At 54.9% G+C, this 18,758-nt stretch overlaps 1 protein-coding gene across 1 annotated transcript in view; it reads right to left on the bottom strand.

The window, feature by feature from the left end:
• Positions 1–18,758, bottom strand: part of RPS6KA2 (ribosomal protein S6 kinase A2) — a gene marked incomplete at its 3' end in the record, with an annotated part of 158,609 nt that overhangs the window by 52,238 nt on the left and 87,613 nt on the right. The window contains exons 4-8 of the mRNA XM_082855962.1: positions 13,586–13,666; positions 11,041–11,120; positions 8,198–8,304; positions 4,879–4,916; positions 2,414–2,556 (exon numbers count right to left, since the gene is read on the bottom strand). Coding sequence (XP_082712088.1) covers positions 2,414–2,556; positions 4,879–4,916; positions 8,198–8,304; positions 11,041–11,120; positions 13,586–13,666 — 449 coding nt within the window. The remainder of the gene's footprint in view (positions 1–2,413; positions 2,557–4,878; positions 4,917–8,197; positions 8,305–11,040; positions 11,121–13,585; positions 13,667–18,758) is intronic.

Below are 18,758 nucleotides of genomic sequence, written 5' to 3'. Positions count from 1 at the left end.
CGAGGGGCCAACCTCTCCGGTCACCTTCTCCAAAGTCCAGGGGCATTTCCCGTCTCATGGGGGCAGGAGGTGCAGGGACCCGGGGAGCCCAGGCCCGCTCTGCTCTCACTGCCTGTGGACCCTCGGGGCACAGACCTTCCTGGGCACGGGCACCGCCACCTGAGCTAGGGATGCGTGAAGGTCATGCCCTGTGCCCGGGAGACCCTCACAGAGACGCGTGTTCGCAACACAAGATGACAGGGCCCGTAAGAGCGTCACGGCAAAGCACCAGACATCGACAGCTGGGGAACCAGAGGAGGTTCCAGAAGTGAGTGTGGGGAGCCTGGGAAGACGTGGAGGAAACAAGTGGGGAGAAGCCTGACTGCGGGCATCAGCTCAGAGCAGGTCACTTTCCTCCTCCCTTTCTTGTCCCTCCTCCTTCGCTACCTTTTTTTTGTTTGTTTTTTGCAGTACGCGGGCCTCTCACTGCTGTGGCCTCTCCCGTTGCAGAGCACAGGCTCCAGACGCGCAGGCTCAGCGGCCATGGCTCACGGGCCCAGCCGCTCCGTGGCATGTGGGACCCTCCCGGACCGGGGCACGAACCCGCGTCCCCTGCATCGGCAGGCGGACTCCCAACCACTGCGCCACCAGGGAAGCCCCCAGCCTACATCTTTAAGGGCTTCGCGAGTATCCCTGGGATCCAGGGACAGGATGAAGCCTGTGGTCTCCCTCTGGGAGCCCACCCCACCCTCCAGAGGAACGTGCTTCTCAGGCGGATGCGGACTTAAGAATTGGAATCACTCCCAAAGACGCAGAGCTGTAACCTCGGACCTGGGAGCCGGTGTCGGGAAGACAACATCAAACTTCCAGTAAAATCCGCAGCGAGGGTGCCGAGGCCCCCGTGCCCGCCCCCCAGTACACACCCTCCAGACAGGGTGACGGGGAAGCACCCACGTGGACAGGAGCAGAGCCGAGGATGCAAAGTTACCCTGCACAGGAAGAGGCTACCCTGACGGTCTCACCAACATATCTAAAGAGAGGTGATCGGTGGGAAGGTAAGCAGAGCGGGACGTCCCCGTGGCTTCTGGCGTGGAGACGGACTGCACCCCAGCAGAGGCTATTCAAGGTCTGTATAACCACGAACACGGCAAGCGCCACCAGCGCCCTGGCAGCCGACGCTCACGGAGCCCTTGTCAGGACGCGAGCCTGGGCCCATCACTTGCCTGTATTAATGTGCTTAATTTGTTGTGATTCTGTCTTGGGAGCAGTCTTCTCATTACAGCCTGACTTCCATCGTAGGTGGCTGACGGGGGGAGAACGCACTGACCCTGGAGACGGGGGCACCGCCCCGCGTGGTGTGACGTCACCTACTGTACGCCCGTGAGCTGGCATCCCGGCCGGAGCCGTGGGAACTGCCTCCCGAGCTGGTTTGACGTGTCTGCCCCCCACAGACAAGGGTCAGCCGTCCGCGCCGACAAATCCAACACAGCCAGCGCTTCCGAGCCCCCGGGGCCGGGGACCAGAACCGAGAGACTGAGCGTGGCCTCCTGGGTACCAGCCTAGGGGCACCCAGCTGATGCCCTGCACCGTGAGCAGGACCCAGCCCAGAGGTCCGGGGGCGAGAGGCATGCGTGTGGGAAGGAGGCTCTGCCAGTGCTGGCCGAGCGGCGCGCCTCAGTTTCCTCGTTTGTGGAATGCACAAGGAGGGGGCTGACAAGCCGGGAGTGCCACGGTGCTCCTCCCATCCAGTCAGTGTGAGACTCACAGCCTCGGAAGTCTGGCCCACGCCGAGGGCCCGGCGGGCCCGGCTGCGGGGGATGGGTGGGGGGAGGGGGAAGGGAGGAGAGGAAGGACCGCGTGAGGCGGGGGGACGGCAGCCAAGCCCGCTTCTGTTGTGACTACAGACCGCCCTGGCGTTTGCTGCACGCTCTGTCTGCGAACACGTGACCCAAAGAAAATCCAAGTTTCTAGATGCAGATGTAAAAATGCTTCACTCTACGTGTATTTTGGTTCATGGTGATTTTGATGACTAAGTGGAGGGATTCTGTGTTTGAAATAAGAAAAATATGTTTAATCTGGAGATAGCTGCATCCCTTCAAATCCTCCTGCTAAACCCGTAAGAGCGTTAAGGATAAAGGTTTGACTCTTAACACATTTCCATCCTAACTTGAATCCCAGCTCTGTTTCCTGATGGTGGGAGTCTGGAGGGGGGACAGAGAGGAGGCTGCCAGGAAATGCTAGGGTCAGGAATTGGTGGCCCCCCCGTGGGCGGGCGCTCAGGGGACAGCCACGCGGGCACCTTGGGGACCGCAGATGCCACGCTGCAAGCACGTCAAGCCACGAGCACATATTACCATGAGCACATCATACCCCAAGCATACCATACCACGAGCACACCATACCATGAGCACGCCGTACCACGAGCCCACCATACCATGAGCACGCCAAAGGACCACCAGTCTGCGCTCTGCGTGTGGCCCCGCCGGTTCACCACCTCGGGCGCCATGTACTCGATCGTCCCGCAGAACGAATAGGCTCTCTTGTCGTGGTCGATGGCCTCCTTACTCAGCCCGAAGTCTAAAAGAGAAAGAGCACACAGTGCTCAGTCTCTGGGCGGCACCTGGAGCCCCTGTTGCCCGGCCGGCCCACCTCCCACCGCTGTCCTCTTGGGGCCAGGCTGCCCACAGACGCTGAACCAAACCCGACACCTCCGGGTCAGCTTCTATAGGGACCCACACATTCAGGAGTGCTCCCGAGGGCGCCTAGAAACTGCATTCCTGACGCCTGACACCAATTCCCCGGGAGCCTGTTTTTAGCAGGACACCCTGGACGTCAGCGGCCCCAGCGGAGAGGCCTGCGGGGCTACTCCAAAGGAGGAGCAGGAAGACGGCGTTTGTTCTGAAGGAAAGGGCGGGAAAGGGGTTACAAGCAGGAGGCCACTCGGGAAGGAGGTCCCCGGCTGGTGAGGCACGAAGGGGAAGGCAGACAAGGTGGGCGGGGCTTCAGAGCATTTGCCATGGGGTATCCTCCCCTGGACCTTGTCCACAAAACCTTCCGCCAAGGCCGTCATCCTCCAGTGCCCGCGTTACTGCAGCCAGTGGATGAAGGACACAGTGAACATGCTGGTTCTAAGGTTACAGAGCCCTCCACGTTCACCATCTGTGAGTTTAAGGTTGACATCCCTTCTTCCTGGGGCCGCGTGAGGACCAAGCGAGCTCACGGCTAGGTGAGAGTCCCCAGCGCCCCCGTGGGGCTGCTCGCTCCCTGCCGAGGTGACGCACTCAGCACCTCAGAGTCTCGGGGCTTGTTTGACCACAATGACTAAACAGAGGAAGCCAAACCTCTGTAATATGACACATAAATTCAACGTGGTAGCTCATACTTATTCCAGCTACCTCTGTACACGTGAGATCTATATAATACACGTGCAGCTCCTCACTCAGCACAGAAAACCGGTCAGGTACTAGCAGAACCTTCAGTCTCCACAAAATGCCACACGGGCACTTTTGAACGCCTTAACCAGTTGTAGAAGTCAAGTCAGGTTTACTTTCTCAGCTTGTTAAGGGTTAATTTCTTCTGCTGTTCTACACGTGGGAAGGCACAGAAGGCCCCAGCAGGTCAAACTGGACTCGTTGCGGGGGGCAGGTCCCACCAGCAGACACTGCGGACGCCCTTGGACCTGTGCAGCCCCTGGCAGGAGGTCGCCGTCTAAAGGGTCGTCAGGTGAGTGCCGTGCTCTTGTGCGTAATTCATGAGAAATTTAAGAAGTCTCACTGTCTGACATTAACGAGCAGTAACTGTCAATCGCTCTGTGCACTCTGCTGGGACTGGGGGTCCATCAAGAACGGGGTCAACCAGCCCAGAGAAGGGAACAGGCAGCAGGGAGACCACATGGCGTGGGGCTGAGAAGCAGAGGACAGGAGGCTCTGAAGACAGAACAGGGGTAGAGCAGGTGTCCCGCCTAAGCAGAGACAGCTGCCCCTGGAGGCGAGGGGGGAGCATTTGCGCAGGGACAGCCCGCTGGTGGACACGGGGAGTGGGTGTGAGTGGAGACCAGGCCAGGACCCGGCCAGTGGGGGGCCAGCGGAATGGCCCCCAGAGACGTCCACGCCCCAACCCTGGAATCTATGAATAGGTCACCTTTTCTGGCAGAGGGGGCCCTGCTGTATCTCGAGAAGGGAGGTTATCCTGGGGTGCCAGGATGACGCACAGTAAGTACAAGGTCCTTACGTGGACTTGGGGGCAGAGGCCAGAGTCAGAGAGAGACTGGGGTGCTGCCCCCTGGCTCTGAAGGAGAAGGATGGGGCCGTGAGCCCAGGGAAGTGGGCAGCCGGAGAGGCGACAGGACCTTCCTCCCCTGGAGCCTCCACAAAGGAGCGCACCCCTTTTGATCTTAGCCCTGTGAGACCTGTTTTGGACTTGTGGCCACCAGGGCTGTTAAGATGATGAGCTGATGCTGTTTTGAGCCACCGAGGTTGGTAATTGTGACACAACAAGAGGAAACTAGCACAAGCGGGTGTCACGGAACAAGGGGGGGCGGTGCTCGTTCTGGCTGAACCGACGGCAGTGGGACGGGTTTGAGGTTTCAGTGGGGAGATTGGCCCCGCAGACATGCTAAGATGAGATTCTTGAACGAAACATCCAGTGACGCTGAGCGTCAGCAGGAAGGCACTAGAAGGGTCTTAAGTCAGGGGGAGAGAAGGAAGGAGGGCCGACCTGGGAAGCGCGAGCGTCCCCGGGAAGACACACACCAACAGAACTAAGCCACGGCCACGGGGAAGGCAGCCCTGTGTGCACACGCCGGTGTGATGAGAGAGGGCTTGAGCTCTGGGTCGGCCCCCAGGTACCAGGGGCGCCGGGGTGACGTCACCGCTCGGTGGTGGGTGGAATTTTACAAACCTGTGATCTTAATATGTCCCTCTTCGTCCAGGAGGATGCTGAAAGAAAGGGGGGGAAACAGATGCTTTAAAAGAGACGAGACACACGGAAGGGCACGGAGACCCCAGGGGAGCCGCCCAGGCCCTTGGGCAGCACTCTCCACGCTGGCTGGGGGGCGGCAGGTCACCTGCTGTTCGCAGACGTGGCCTTTAGACCACTGCTTCCTAGTCGGCAGCTTCTGCTGGGTCAGGAGCACAGGCACATCCGCGGTGTGTGGGGGGCAAAGGGCACCCCCATGTTCTTGTGCCTGGCTCAGCAGGCTCACACGGGGACTGCAGGTGTGAGACCCTCTCAAGCCCAGGGGAAGGTCTGGGGACCCCCCAGGCTGTCTGTCCTGCATGAATGGGCCTGAGAGGGTCCACAAGTGCCCTGGCTTGTGCAGACGCAGAGCTGCTCGGAGGGGACTTCCTGAACCCAGGCGGGCCCTCGACGGCTAGAGCCTGCTCTTCTAGCCAGACCCCTCCACGAGCCCCGCCTGACCCTGGGAACCACCGCGACCTCTGGGGGAGTCTGTGACACCTCAGACCTCAGCCCCCGGGAGCCATTTTGTGGGAGCCGGTCCCACGGGGTCCCTCCTGGTGCCCTGGACCAAGCTCTCAGCGTGCCGGCATCTGACATCCGGATGCCCCACGGGGAGCGCTGTCCTGTTCCTCCCAGCTCTCTGCAGTACGGCGAGGCTGACGCCCACGGGAGGGCGGAGGGAACGTCTGAGGGGATGGACGCAGGCGAGCCTTCCACGAGGCCCTTCTCCAGCCCATCAGCCCACAGGCCCCCGGGGCTCCTGGCTTGCCCTGTTTCTTTCTTTGCTGTAATTAAACTCTGTTCCACCAGCTCCTGGGAGGCACCAGCCCGGATCTAAAGAGACCAGGACGTGGGCTGTGAGGATTAATATGTGGTACGTTAAACACATGTGGGAAAGGAAGGAAGTTCTGACACAGGCTACCACATGGATGGACCTCGAGGACACCACGCCGAGGGCAATAAGCCAGCCACAAAAGGACAAATACTGTGTGACCCCCCTTACGTGCGGTCCCCGGAGCAGCGAGATCCACAGAGGCAGAAAACAGAAGGGAGGGTGCCGGGGCAGGGGAGGGCGGTGGGGAGTTAGTGTTTCATGGGGACAGGGCGTCAGTTTTGTGGGATGAAAGAAGTCTGGAAGATGGATGGTGGAGACGATCGCACAGATGGTGTGAATGCTCTTAACACGACTGAACTGTGCACTTGAAAATAGTCAAGGTGGTAAATTTTATGCCATGTTTATCTTACCACAATTTTTAAAACGCTGCCATGGGAATAAAAATCATACCTACTGTTTTATAGAAATGGGAAGGGAGAAGTCACAGTGTATAATTAAGATGACAATTTATAATGAAAGAAGCGAATGTTCCTATCTCTGCTTTTCAGTTATACTTAATCTTTGCCCAGAAGTGGGCAACTTTCATGATTAACTCCCTACTAATTCTAATGGAAACAAAGTCCTTTCTCTTCAATCCTGCAATTCCATGTTACTAGTTTTAACTATAAAGATCCCTTTGACCTTTAACGAGGGAGAATCGGGGTGCTGCCTTCATGGGGCAGAGCTCACAGCGGAGGGGAGCAGGTCAGCAGAGCTGGCTGTGACAGCGGCCTCAGCGCCTGTTTTCCGAAGGCGAGGCTGAGTTTGCAGGACACGGCTCTTATGGGGATACTCAGGAAAGAGCCTTTCACGGTTATTTAAACATCATTTACACGTGCAGCCAGTGAGGCTGTACCCAGCTGGTGGTTAAGCTGATGCCGTGCGTGGGGAGCACTTCCCTCTGGTCACAGGCAAATACGCTTTGCATCAGGGACATACACAACGTTCCTGGTCTCTAGGCAAACCCAGGCATTTCCCTTAAACGACTGCCACTTCTCAGAGCAGAGTTTGCATTTTTCTCAGTTCCCTGCAGGTGAAGAAGGGACCAGGAACAAGGGCTGGGATCTACTTCCTGTGCCCTCAGGGCCTGGGCTGCCTTGTGCTCCAAGCCTTGGGGTCCCACCAGGCCCCACATATCCAGGGACAGGCATGGACCTCAGTCTACAGGGGGAGAGGGGGCTGTTATCAACCACGTCACAGGCCAGAGGGAGAAAATCATCAACTTCGCTGCAGGGACCACTGTCAGGTCAACCAAATGAACTTAAAACAGCATCCGCTAGATCCTTCCTTTTCAAGTGGATCCTCCTAGTTTGTGCAGCTCTACACAGAAAACAGCAGGAAAAGAACCTGAAGTAAGAACATTATTATCTGGAGGGACTTTAAAAAAAGATTTAGACTGGATTAGCAAAATATCCTAGAAATAGTATTACAGATGATCATTGCCAAAGATACACAAATCTTATTGGAATTTGGGCTGGGAATCCGGTGCCACTGTCTTTTAGAAAAACTCAGAAAGGCTCATCTGACCCGTCACCTAGAAATGGGCCTGTTGAGACAGCTGAAAGGGCTTTCCAAGGTGGAGGTGGAGATGGGGAAGAGACCGGCACAGAAGACACACACTAGTGAGGGGGTGGCGTGTGAGACATTCCCAGTGCAGGATGGGTCCCACCTAAGGAGGGAGGGCAGGGGCTGTGGGAGGAGGAATGGTGGGCTGCCTACCTGCCCAGCCTCCTCTACCTGCCCAGCCTCTCCACCTGCCCAGCCTTCCCATCTGCCCAGCCTCCTCCACCTGCCCAGCCTCCTCTACCTGCCCAGCCTCCTCTACCTGCCCAGCCTTCCCATCTGCCCAGCCTCCTCCACCTGCCCAGCCTCTCCACCTGCCCAGCCTCCTCTACCTGCCCAGCCTTCCCATCTGCCCAGCCTCCTCCACCTGCCCAGCCTCTCCACCTGCCCAGCCTCCTCTACCTGACCAGCCTCCACTACCTGCCCAGCCTCCTCTACCTGCCCAGCCTTCCCATCTGCCCAGCCTCCTCTACCTGCCCAGCCTCTCCACCTGCCCAGCCTCCTCTACCTGCCCAGCCTCTCCACCTGCCCAGCCTCCTCTACCTGCCCAGCCTCCCCTGGACCACAGGGATGCAGGCCCGGCCCTGCCTCCCTCGGAGGGTGTTACGAGGGTCAGGTGAGAATGGGCTGGGACCATCCCACACAAACCAGCACAAGCCACACCTATGTCTGGGCACCTTTCCAGGGGCGGGCAGGTGGAATCCCTGCCTGTGGGGTGCTGGCACCGGAATGTCCCCAGGCTATGCCCTCCCTGGGGAATTAAGTACAGGGACAAGGCGACGTGGGCAGCAGAGGGCCCTGCCCTGCCTCGTCCTCACTCACTTTTCTGGCTTCAGGTCTCTGTAGATGATGCCCAGGCTGTGCAGGTGGTCTAGAGCCAAGGCCAGCTCAGCCAGGTAGAACTTGACATCCTCCTCCGTGAACATCACCTGGCAGGAGAGAGAACAAGACTTCAGCCTGCTCTGTGGCTGCTGGCTTTAAAGACAGAGGCACTCAGCCCCACGAAGACTCCGCTCCGCTCTGCAGACCGCGGCCCCCAGACAAGGCTCTTCGACTCCTACAGTGGAAACATGAGTTCTCAGCAAAGTTTTAGGACCAGTGAAGGGGAGGGGGCACTCCTCACCAAGCCGCTCGGCCTTGTGGGCGGAGCCCCGGGCAGAGTTTCCTCCCCCGACCTTTCCTGCCCCACAAACCATGCAGCTCTGGAGTGTGTTTCTGGGTTTATGTTTTAATATGTGTGCTTCTAATGTAACACTTTAATACAAAAAACTAAACCACACTGTGGAGGTCTGATTACAAACAGGCCTGAAGGATTTACTGAAAATATGTCTCAAATTTCATCCCTCCTCCCTTCAAGTTCACCTCTTCCCCCCTTTTGGGTTTATGCAAACTAGGAACTGCCGTCTCCCCAAAGTGGGACAAGTCCCACCAAATACAACCCGCCCGTGGAGCATGGGTGGGCGCCCCTTGCCGGAGAGGCTGGTGGGAGAGGGACGCTGGTCTAGCTAAAACACACACGAGGCCATGGCGCCCAGCACACCTCAAGGTCATTGTCTCCTACTGTTTCCCTGTCCCTGCAGTTGTGAGAACCGCATGTAATTTGGTAGTCACCTTACCAGCAAGCCAGATGGTATCAGAAACCATTCTTTACCTGCACCATGAGAAATGAATGTCACAGAGACTAGAAACCCATGTCATGACTGAATTCTCTCTGAAGGCAGACGTGTGAAAAATCAATACATGATCAGAAGGTTGCCTGGAAAGCTCAGGATAAGGGCAATTTGGGGAATTGAACAGTGACTACATCAGGCTAATGACGGCGGAGCACATCCATTTCACAAAAGGGATGCCTCCCAGTGGGGAGGACGTGCACCCCAAGTCCTGGATGACATTTGGGTACCACCAACCCTCGTTGCCCCTCCGGCCTCTGGAATCTCCTGTTCTGCCTTCCACACTCGGCCGGCACCTTTCCTGGTTGGGTATTTCTTTTCTACATTGGTTAGCATACTCAGTGGGCTTCCCTGTGAGAAGGATTTCCCTGTAGGAGATCCTGCTGGCTGTCGAATTCTCTTCGGCCCGACTTTCTCCATCTCTGTCCATAACCACACAGGCCCATCTACAGCTCAGTGCTCAGGGGCGGCCGTATGACTCTCCTTGGCCGCGCTTAGGGCACAGATCTGCGTGGCCTCCAAGTGCAAACGACAAAGGGTTTCTCTATGGGAATGAAACACCCCTGGATGTGAGCTCTTGAAGGCAGTCAGTACGGAGACCGACACACACAAGGATGTTGTCTAGTGGACTCGGTGAAGAGGATGGAAGGGAAGTACTTTTTTTCATAGGGTTAGGGTTAGGGTATCATTCATTTCCTGTGTTTCTGTGAACTGAGACCCTCTTGAGCCCAGGCTGGACAACTTCACTTCTACTCTGAAATAAAGGGTCCTATGGGTACCCTGCGTGTTGCCTTTTTGGTCAAGAAGCCCAACAACAGGGTGTGTCACCCTGGATGCTGGACAGACCAACCCCCAGTGGCCTGACTTCCTTCGGCCGGGGTGGGAAGGGAGCAAATCACTAGGCATCAGATGAGACACTGGCCGAGGTCAGTGATTCGCCATCTTTGGAAACGAGAGCTCAGCTGGGAGGCAGGTTAAGGGACCAGAGACCGGATCCCAAAGGGCTTTGGAGAACTTGGATCTGAATCCTCCAGCCCGTGCTTTCAGCCTGCATCGCCAAGCGTCCAATACATCAATTGTGCCATTGCCCGAGGGACCGTCAGGAAACAGAGGGAGAGAGCAGCGCGAGGTCTCGGGGAGCCCACTGCCGCTTCACCTTGACTGACAGCACTTCGGAGTTTCACACAGGATGGAGGGATCTCCTGCTGTAAAAGTGGGCAGTGAGGAAAGGGGGAGGCCAGCCCGAACCCCCTGTTACAGCCCAGTAAGAACCCCAGTGCCGGGTGAGGTTGCGTCAGAAGGGCCGGGAACCTGTTCTGTGCATCGCGTCAACACGCTGTCACCTTCATCATGCTCTTCTGTATAAAGGAAACTGCACAGAATCAACAGGATTAAAAGCCTGGCATTATCACTGCCTCGAGCAGGGTGCGCAGGGGGCAGAGAGCTTTCACGTTGCGCTGCAAGACATCCCGGAAAGCTCCTAAGTCAGGTAGTGGGGGTCAAGGACAAGCCCTGGGGGGCGCGGAGCGCTCATGGGTGAAGCCCTAATTAGACACTCCCGACGCCCCTCCCCAGATGTGTGGTCAGCGTGTTAATAGCGTCTTCCTACAGTGGAAAGTGAAACGTTGTGAAATAAAGTCTTCCCTACGTAACATAAATCAAGTTTCCATCTGCTCTACACAGGGAAGGTTCTAGAGCTCCACGGGGGTCTTGGGAAGAGTCCGTTTTCTTAAGATCTTTCGAGGACAACAGATTTCTTCTCTGTGTGACTCGTGAGACATCTTTAAAACACGCGCACACACCACACACCATATACCCTCACACCAAATACGTACACACACACACACCACACACACGTGCGTGCATGTACACGCACGTTCACACATTCCCTTGCACACACACCACACACACACGCACGTACACACACACCCCCCGCCCCCTGCTCTCCTGTCCCTCGAATTCTAGGCAGAAACCCACAGCCTGCACTCCGTGTACCTCTTTGGAGAGCCTGGTGAAGAGGTCTCCTCCGCGCAGGAAGTCCAGAATCAGATAGAGTTTTCCCTCCGTCTGGAAGGCTGCGGAAGGAGAGAGTTGAGAGCATTTCGGCGTCACGGTCCCCTGCGGTGGACATCATTCCCCTGGGTCCAGGCTCTGAGTGCAAAAAGCCCGTCTCTCGTTGGCTCAAACAATACTGTGTAGCCTGTAACCCTGGGTCATTTCAGAAACAGGACTGGGGCCGGGCTGGAGACCGCACAGCGGAGAGGGCAGGACTTGGGGAAGGGAGTGGACGGTGATGAGTTCTGTCTCACTTTCACTCATGGTCTGGAGGTTATTTCTCCTCCTCTCCCCACCCCTTCCCCACCCCTTCCCCGCCTCCTTCCTTCCTTCCTTCCCTCCCTCTCTCCTTCTTCCTGCCTTTTTTTAATCACAAAGGGACTGAAAGACACATGGAGAAAAGTATGTGTAGGTTCCACCTGCTCTCATCACCACTACTGACGTGCGGCTTTGGGCACAACCGTGTCTTCTTAGAGACTTGGCTTTGCTGGCAGGTGTCTGGTAAGGAGCAGGGCGATCGTAGTGAGCGTTTGGGACGAGTCCCCTCCCCTTCCTATGGAGTTGTGTTCGGTACAACTCGGGGCTCAAGGATATCCACCATCTGCTCCTTCTTTTACGGCTGCGCTGGGGACGGGTCGGCCCAGCTACCTGCACCTGGTGGCAGCAGCGCTCGTGTGCTCTCAGTTTGGTCCCCGAGGGCCACAGTTATGGGCATGGAGTTCACGGTTCAGCCCCCGCCCGCCACTAGCAAGGGCACGCCTTGGTCAAAGGGGGGGACGGTGCATGCGCGAGAGGCTCAAGAGAAACTAACCACCGTGGCTACTGGATGGTCAGTTCAACGTTCCCGCTGGCCTGGCACGTGGCATCTGTTCTACACACAAAGGAAGCATGGCTGGAAGGGGTGCTGACATCCCCACACACTTGGGAACTTTTCATTTCCTAGAAGTCAATGCCAGAAGCATTATAAATGTTGGGGTTTTAGAAACATAAAGCCTATAACTAGAAACCCCTTTGTCAGAACTGTGTAAACTGCAGCGTGGATGAATGCTCTGTCCTAGGGCTTGACGGGCAGATAGAGGACAGGAATCTTTTTTTTTTTTTTTTTTCGCGGTACGCGGGCCTCTCACTGCTGTGGCCTCTCCCGTCGCGGACGGAGCACAGGCTCCGGACGCGCAGGCTCAGCGGCCATGGCTCACGGGCCCAGCCGCTCCGCGGCATGTGGGATCTTCCCGGACCGGGGCACAGAACCCGCGTCCCCTGCATCGGCAGGCGGACTCTCAACCACTGCGCCACCAGGGAAGCCCGACGAGTATCTTTTGATCAATCACAGAGGTAACGTGGAGGATGCCTTTAAAAATCTCTGCAAGACCCCAGTTCTCAACTTCTTCAGAAAAACACCTGGGAAACCAACCGAAATGACACCTGGATCGGATCTGACACCAGCGAATCAGCAGCGCTGAGGCGGCCGTGTGATAAAGGGGGGTCAGCCTGCCGCCACCGCTGGGATCTAACGGCACCTGCCCGTGGCCCGAGGGATCTGGTCACCACGCGGCTGCCCGCAAGGTCACATCCATGTTGGCTCTTATTATTTCTGAAAGGAGAGGCCATGTGCTTTCCAAACAGGACTTTCTACACTGTCTTCTTAGGAATCTCAGAAGTTCACGAGCAAAGAGCCCCGTCCTCCTGGCTCTGCGTGTGTTCATGCCTTCACTCCCGACGTCGGTAAAAGTCACGGACGGCCTCCTACAACCCTGCCCGCCCCCGAGCCCCTGTGCCCACAGGGCACGCGATTTGTCCTTATTCTGCCCAGCGCTTCGCCCACACGACTTACTCGATTAGGGCACAAAGCTGTGATGCAGTCTGCCATGACTCTGGCGCCACCATCTCATTATTTTTCAGCTGAAGGTTTCACTTACTGCTTCTCCGAGGAGATAAAAAGGCAGAAAGCAAATGAAGAAGCCTTGTGTGGCGTCGCAGATACGTGGCCTCAGAAATCAGAATGATTCCGTCTGAGTCTCAGTTTTCTCTTCTGAAAACTGGAAACAATAGCCTACCTTGCAAGGCAAGGCGCTACCGTCTTTCAAATGCCTAAAACATCGTCTTTACTTAAAGAGCAGGAGATGTTACCACTCTGGTTTAAAGAAACTATGGGGTCATAGGCACTCTACTCTGAAACAACACAAAAATATGTCATAGATTCACCCCACCTAGGTCGAGACCTCTTTTTAAAACCACTTTCTCCATGATGATGATTTAATTAAGGGTAACCTCTCGCTCCCTCAGATTCGGTTTTTCGAGATGAAAAGAGGGCGTCTTCCTCCCCCAGAGAAGGAGAATCTGAGGCTCAGGAACCCGGGGGGAGAGAGCTCCACCCCAGACAGGGCCGGAGGTAAGACAAGGAATCTACGCCGATTTCCTCTGATTTGGGGGAGGGTTGGTCTAGGTCCTCCTCTCAACAGTAGGGAATTGTTTTTCCTCCCTTTACCGTAATGAAGCTTTACGATGAAAGGGTGATTCACTTCTGCCAAAATGTCTCTCTCCATCTTCGATCTGACTCGGTCCCGAACTGCAAGACAGAAAAATCGAAGGCTTTCAAAGGCAGGACGTGAACACAAGACATCAGATGTAAATAATTTCCCCCGACTTTTGTTACAAACTTTTCAAACATATACAAAAGTTGAAAGAGTAGGTTGAATGACCACCCCTAAGTCCTCCACCTAGATTCAACAGCTGCTTACATTTCGATACATTTTCTCTCCCCCTCTCTCTATCTCCCTCTCTTTCCGCACACATGCACACATTTTAGCCACAAATCTGACAATAACTTGTCGACACTGTGACATTCAACGCCAAGGTGCATTTACACGCAGCATTCCCTAAGGACAGGGTAATCTCTTACATAACCCTAACGCGACTGTCGCCCTGAACATTCACCATCATTCCACAACATCATCTAATATCTGACCCATATTCCAATCCTGCCCGCCCTGCCATGTCACTTATAGCTGTTATTTTTTCCAACCTCGGATTCGGTCAAGGTTCCCACGTTAGATCTGGTTGTTCTATTTCCTGATTCCTTTTGCTTCTAGAATACAATGGTCCTGCATCTTTTTTTTCCCCTGGGCTTTTTGGTTAAGTCCAGGTCAGTTTTCTTGTAGGTTGTTCCTACGTGTGTCTGATTGTTTCTTTACTGGTTGCTCTAACTCCTATATTTATTATAAACCGAGGTTAGGTCTGGAGGCTTTATAAGGTTGAGGCTAAACATTTTTGGCAAAAATACCTCCCGGGTGATGCTGCAGGCCTCAAGGTGCAGCAGATGGGGGGAGGGGTGCCGCGTTACCCTTGCTCAGTGATGCTACATTCCACTGGGTCAAGGTGGCAAGTCACCAGCCTCTCACTGCAAAGATGCGTACATCCCCTTGTAAGTAACAAGTAACGTGAGGGGTGATATTTTGGTAGGGAATGACCTGTGGGTTCCCTTACAATCCTTCATGCGTTAGCTTACGTATATATCCTTGCTTATACGGATCAAGGATGCTTGAGTCATTTAGGGTTACAAAATGGCAATGTTCTCATTTCTGATGGGACTAGAAATCAAGAGGAAAATCCCTTCTCTTCCTCTTCCTGAGGATAACTATGGATTATGGAATTTTTAAAAAAATGAGTGTGTTATAACCAATTACAATATTATTCTTTTCAGTGCTGACATTGCCTGAAGTTTAGCCATCTGGGAATACAGATGGGATTCGTTTTGAGGAAAAAATAAACAAAAAAACAAACAAAATCACCACTTGAGAATAAGAACAACTCCAAGATTCCACAAGCAAATTGGTACACCCAGGGCAATGTCCAAGTGACGTCCTACAGCCCCGCGTGTGTGAAGGCAGAAACTTTCCTCAAATATTTCTAAGCGTGACAAGCATGATGAATATCACCGTATGGACCAGGTATTTAAGTTGTGATACTTTGGTCTTATGTACTTTTAAAGTTTTATTTAAAAAGTCCTTCCCATGGGCTTCCTTGGTGGCGCAGTGGTTGAGAGTCCGCCTGCCGATGCAGGGGACACGGGTTCGTGCCCCAGTCCGGGAAGATCCCACATGCCGCGGAGCGGCTGGGCCCGTGAGCCATGGTCGCTGAGCCTGCACGTCCGGAGCCTGTGCTCCGCAACGGGAGAGGCCACAGCAGCGAGAGGCCCGCGAACCGCAAAAAAAAAGAAAAAAAAAAAAAGTCCTTCCCAAAGGATGGCTATAATAATAATAAAAAAAAAAAAACCCACAAAAAATGGAAAATAACAAGCGTGAGTGAGGATGTGAAGTTGGTGGGAATGTAAAATGGTGCAGCCACTGTAGAAAACACAGAAATACCATATGACCCAGCAATTCCATTCCCCAAAGAACTGAAAACAGGAATTCCAACAGATACTGGACACCCACATTTACAGCAGTATTATTCACAACAGCAAAAATACGGCAGCAACCCAAGGGTCCACTGATGGACGCCTGAGTAAGCAAAAGGGAGTCTGTCCGCGCCATGAACTACCACTCAGCCCTAAAAAGAAAATCCTGACACGCACCACAGCAGGGCTCAGCCTTAGAAACACTACACCAAGCACAGTAAGCCAGACAGAAAAGGACGAATACCATATAATTCTACTTAGACGAGGTCCCTGGAGAAGTCAAATTCATAGAGACAGAAAGCAGAAGGGTAGGTGCCAGGGGCTGGAGGAGGGAAGCGGGGAATTGTTTAATGGGGACAGAGCTTCTGCTTGGGATGGTGAGTAAGTCTGGGGTAGAGACAGCGGTGATGTTACACGATGCTGCAAATGTATTTACTAACACCACTTACAGATGCTTAAAATGAGGGGTATCCTATTGCGCACATTTGACCACAATTAAAGAGAACAGAAGTCCTTCCTGTCCCTGGGCCCCAGGACAGTCTCCTGCGTTTTGCTCCACGACCGGTTTCCTCTCTCACACTCAGGAGCTCAGGCCACCTCTGCTTTGGCGCCCTGGCCGCCCGCCTTCCCGGGGGGTCTGTGGCTGACAGCCTGGGGCCCGCGGCCTGGAGCACACACAGCCGGGCCCCGTCTCTCCCAGCGCACGGGTGGCTCCGTTCAGCTTCCTCGTCTGTAACCTGGGGTGACGATGGTACCTGCCTCACGGGGTCACGGCGAGACCAACGGGTAGCGTGTGAGCACGACGGTGCTGGTCCCACAGCCCAGGCCACGCCTGCGCTGGGGTCACTTTGCTGCCTAGTACGTGGAGTCGGCTTCACTGCATGATAAGAGGCAAGGGCTTGTCCCTCATCTTTCTCTCTGCTCTGATGCTTGGCTGTGCCCGGTCCGATACAGACCCCTATGACCGCAGTGGCCCCGAATCGCCCTGAGACGCTGGAAGGGCCGAGCGCCGGCACACAGGACGCAGAGCTGCCCCAGCAAGTGGGAGTCTGGGGGCCACAGTGTGAAGAGGGAAGCAGGGGAGCCTCCCGAGGGCTGTGTGGCCGGGGGAGCGGGGGCCGGGGGCCCGGGGAAGTCTCCATGGGTGCCACCTTCAGGGGCCCCGGGAGGGCAGCAGCTCCTCCGCTGGGGACGCAGCCATGACCGCGTCCACCCCTCTGGAGGGAGGCGAGACGCCGGGTGTGTGATGGGGTCACTGGGCAAGACCCGAGGAGAGGTCGGTGTCTCTGGGTGGCTTTTTTTGGTGTGGTTTTAAGAAGTTTTGACATGCTTCTTAATTAAAACACATTTCATCTATTCATTCTTTAAAAAAGTAGTTTCTGGTACAGGTAAAAATAAGACGGTCTGTTATTGAACACGACTGCAGCTACAGAGAGAAGGTTTTATGGCAGCATCCGTGCGGCTCCATCAGGACACGTTCCCAACACAAGCTCCTCCCTTGGTCGTTCTTGCCATGGACACCCCAGCACGGCCGCCACTTAGGAGAATGCACAAAGGGGGCAGAAGCAGACCATTCCCAGGCAGACGGCACAAGGAATCTCTCCATTTCCTGTCTATCCCGAGTTACAGGTTCCAGTGGCTCTGCCAGGGAGAACAGCAGAGAAAGGCTTTCAGGAGAGTCAACAGAAGCAAGAGCTGAAACCCATTCATTCAATAAAAGGCGCAGAGGACGCCAGCTAAAGACCCTGAAGGAAGAAAGGGATCCCACGTAAGCAGTGCGATCCGAAAGACGTCCCTCCAAGCACGTGCGCAGGCTGAGAAGGAGACCTTGGGTGGGACAGGGTCACAGGAAGGAAGGGGGGATGCGTCAGTGACACGGGGCCTGGGGCCGCCCCTCTCAACCCTGGCTGACAAGGCGGCTCTCTGAGCAGCTGCTGTGCGGACCCATGGGCTCCTCACGGTGGGGACCTCATCCGACGCATCTCAGCCTCCTGCGTCCTTTGCCTCAGGGAGCGGAGCCGGTGGGAGACAGTCTTCTGTGACCCCCATGTACTGCCACCCCCAGGCACGTCCTCCTCTGGGGAGAAGCCCTGGCCCACTCCCACCCCCATGACGTGATCTGGTGAAGCAGGTGGCAGAGGACCGGAACACTGTGTTCCTACCCCCCGTCTTGCCATCTCCTTGCAAAGCTCACTCTTTGACTTTGGTTAAGAAAATCTAAAAATCCTCTAAACGGGATTGATGTTATTATCATTGAGTTCAGACCTCTTTGGAATGAGGAACACTGCTTAGTGTTACTTACATACCTGAAGATAGTATTTGTAATGGAAAGCAAAGGCCATAATAAACCTGGTGACAAAATTAGGAAAAGATGCTTACATTCAAATTTCCAAGGGGCTGTCCGGTTATAGGGGTAAAATAAATATATATTTCTCCCCTACATTTTACAGAACAATAAATCCAAGATCGATTAAAGAGGTAAGTGTTAAAAAAAACAAGCTGTAAAAATGGTAACAAAGATGAACACTCATCTGATGTCTGGGTGGGAATCTTCTTTTTAAATAAAAGCAATGGAAGAAATAACACAGGAGAGAGTGATAGACTGAGTTACCAAACAGATTTCCCATCCAAAAGGCCATAAAATTAAAAGGCAGACAAAAAATTCAGAGATTATCTGAAACAAACAGAAAAAGGGCCAGGAGCCTAAGTGCACACGCTATCTAAACACTCTTATTCTGTCTAAAGTAACAGAGGAGAAACCAAGACTCCAGCCCCAACAGTGAACCTAATGGAGCACAGATAAGACACATCGGTTTGGGGAAGATGCTTTCACAACCATGTTTGGTAAGACTGACCCCCGGCGCATAAACTGCTGAAACACAAGCATACTGGGTCCAAGGTGGCAGGAAAAGGGAAAGGCTGTGTTCATGCAGGGGCAGGATTTTATCACTGCAGATGGCCCACGGGGGAAGTGACCGGGGCCAAGCTAACACGATGCGGAAGGACAGCTGTCACACAGGCAATGCCCTTCAGATGTGGAACAGCAGGCGTGAGGCCAGCTCTGCAAAGGTGACTGGGCATCTCCGGGCCTGCGAGTTCTCGCTTTGCCGGGCTGAACCGGCACCCGACCTCACCACCGCCCGCTCTGGGTGGTGGCAGTCACTCGGGCCACCAGGGATGGAGGGAAAGGCCCTGAACGGTGCCTCAGCCATCTGACGGGCAGCTGCAGAGCGGTCCCTCCACCAAGAAAGAAAATCGACGT

Source organism: Leucopleurus acutus (assembly GCF_964270905.1).
Source record: "Leucopleurus acutus genome assembly, chromosome: 15".
NCBI lineage: Eukaryota > Metazoa > Chordata > Mammalia > Artiodactyla > Delphinidae > Leucopleurus > Leucopleurus acutus.
This window is presented reverse-complemented; position numbering and strand designations above follow the sequence as displayed.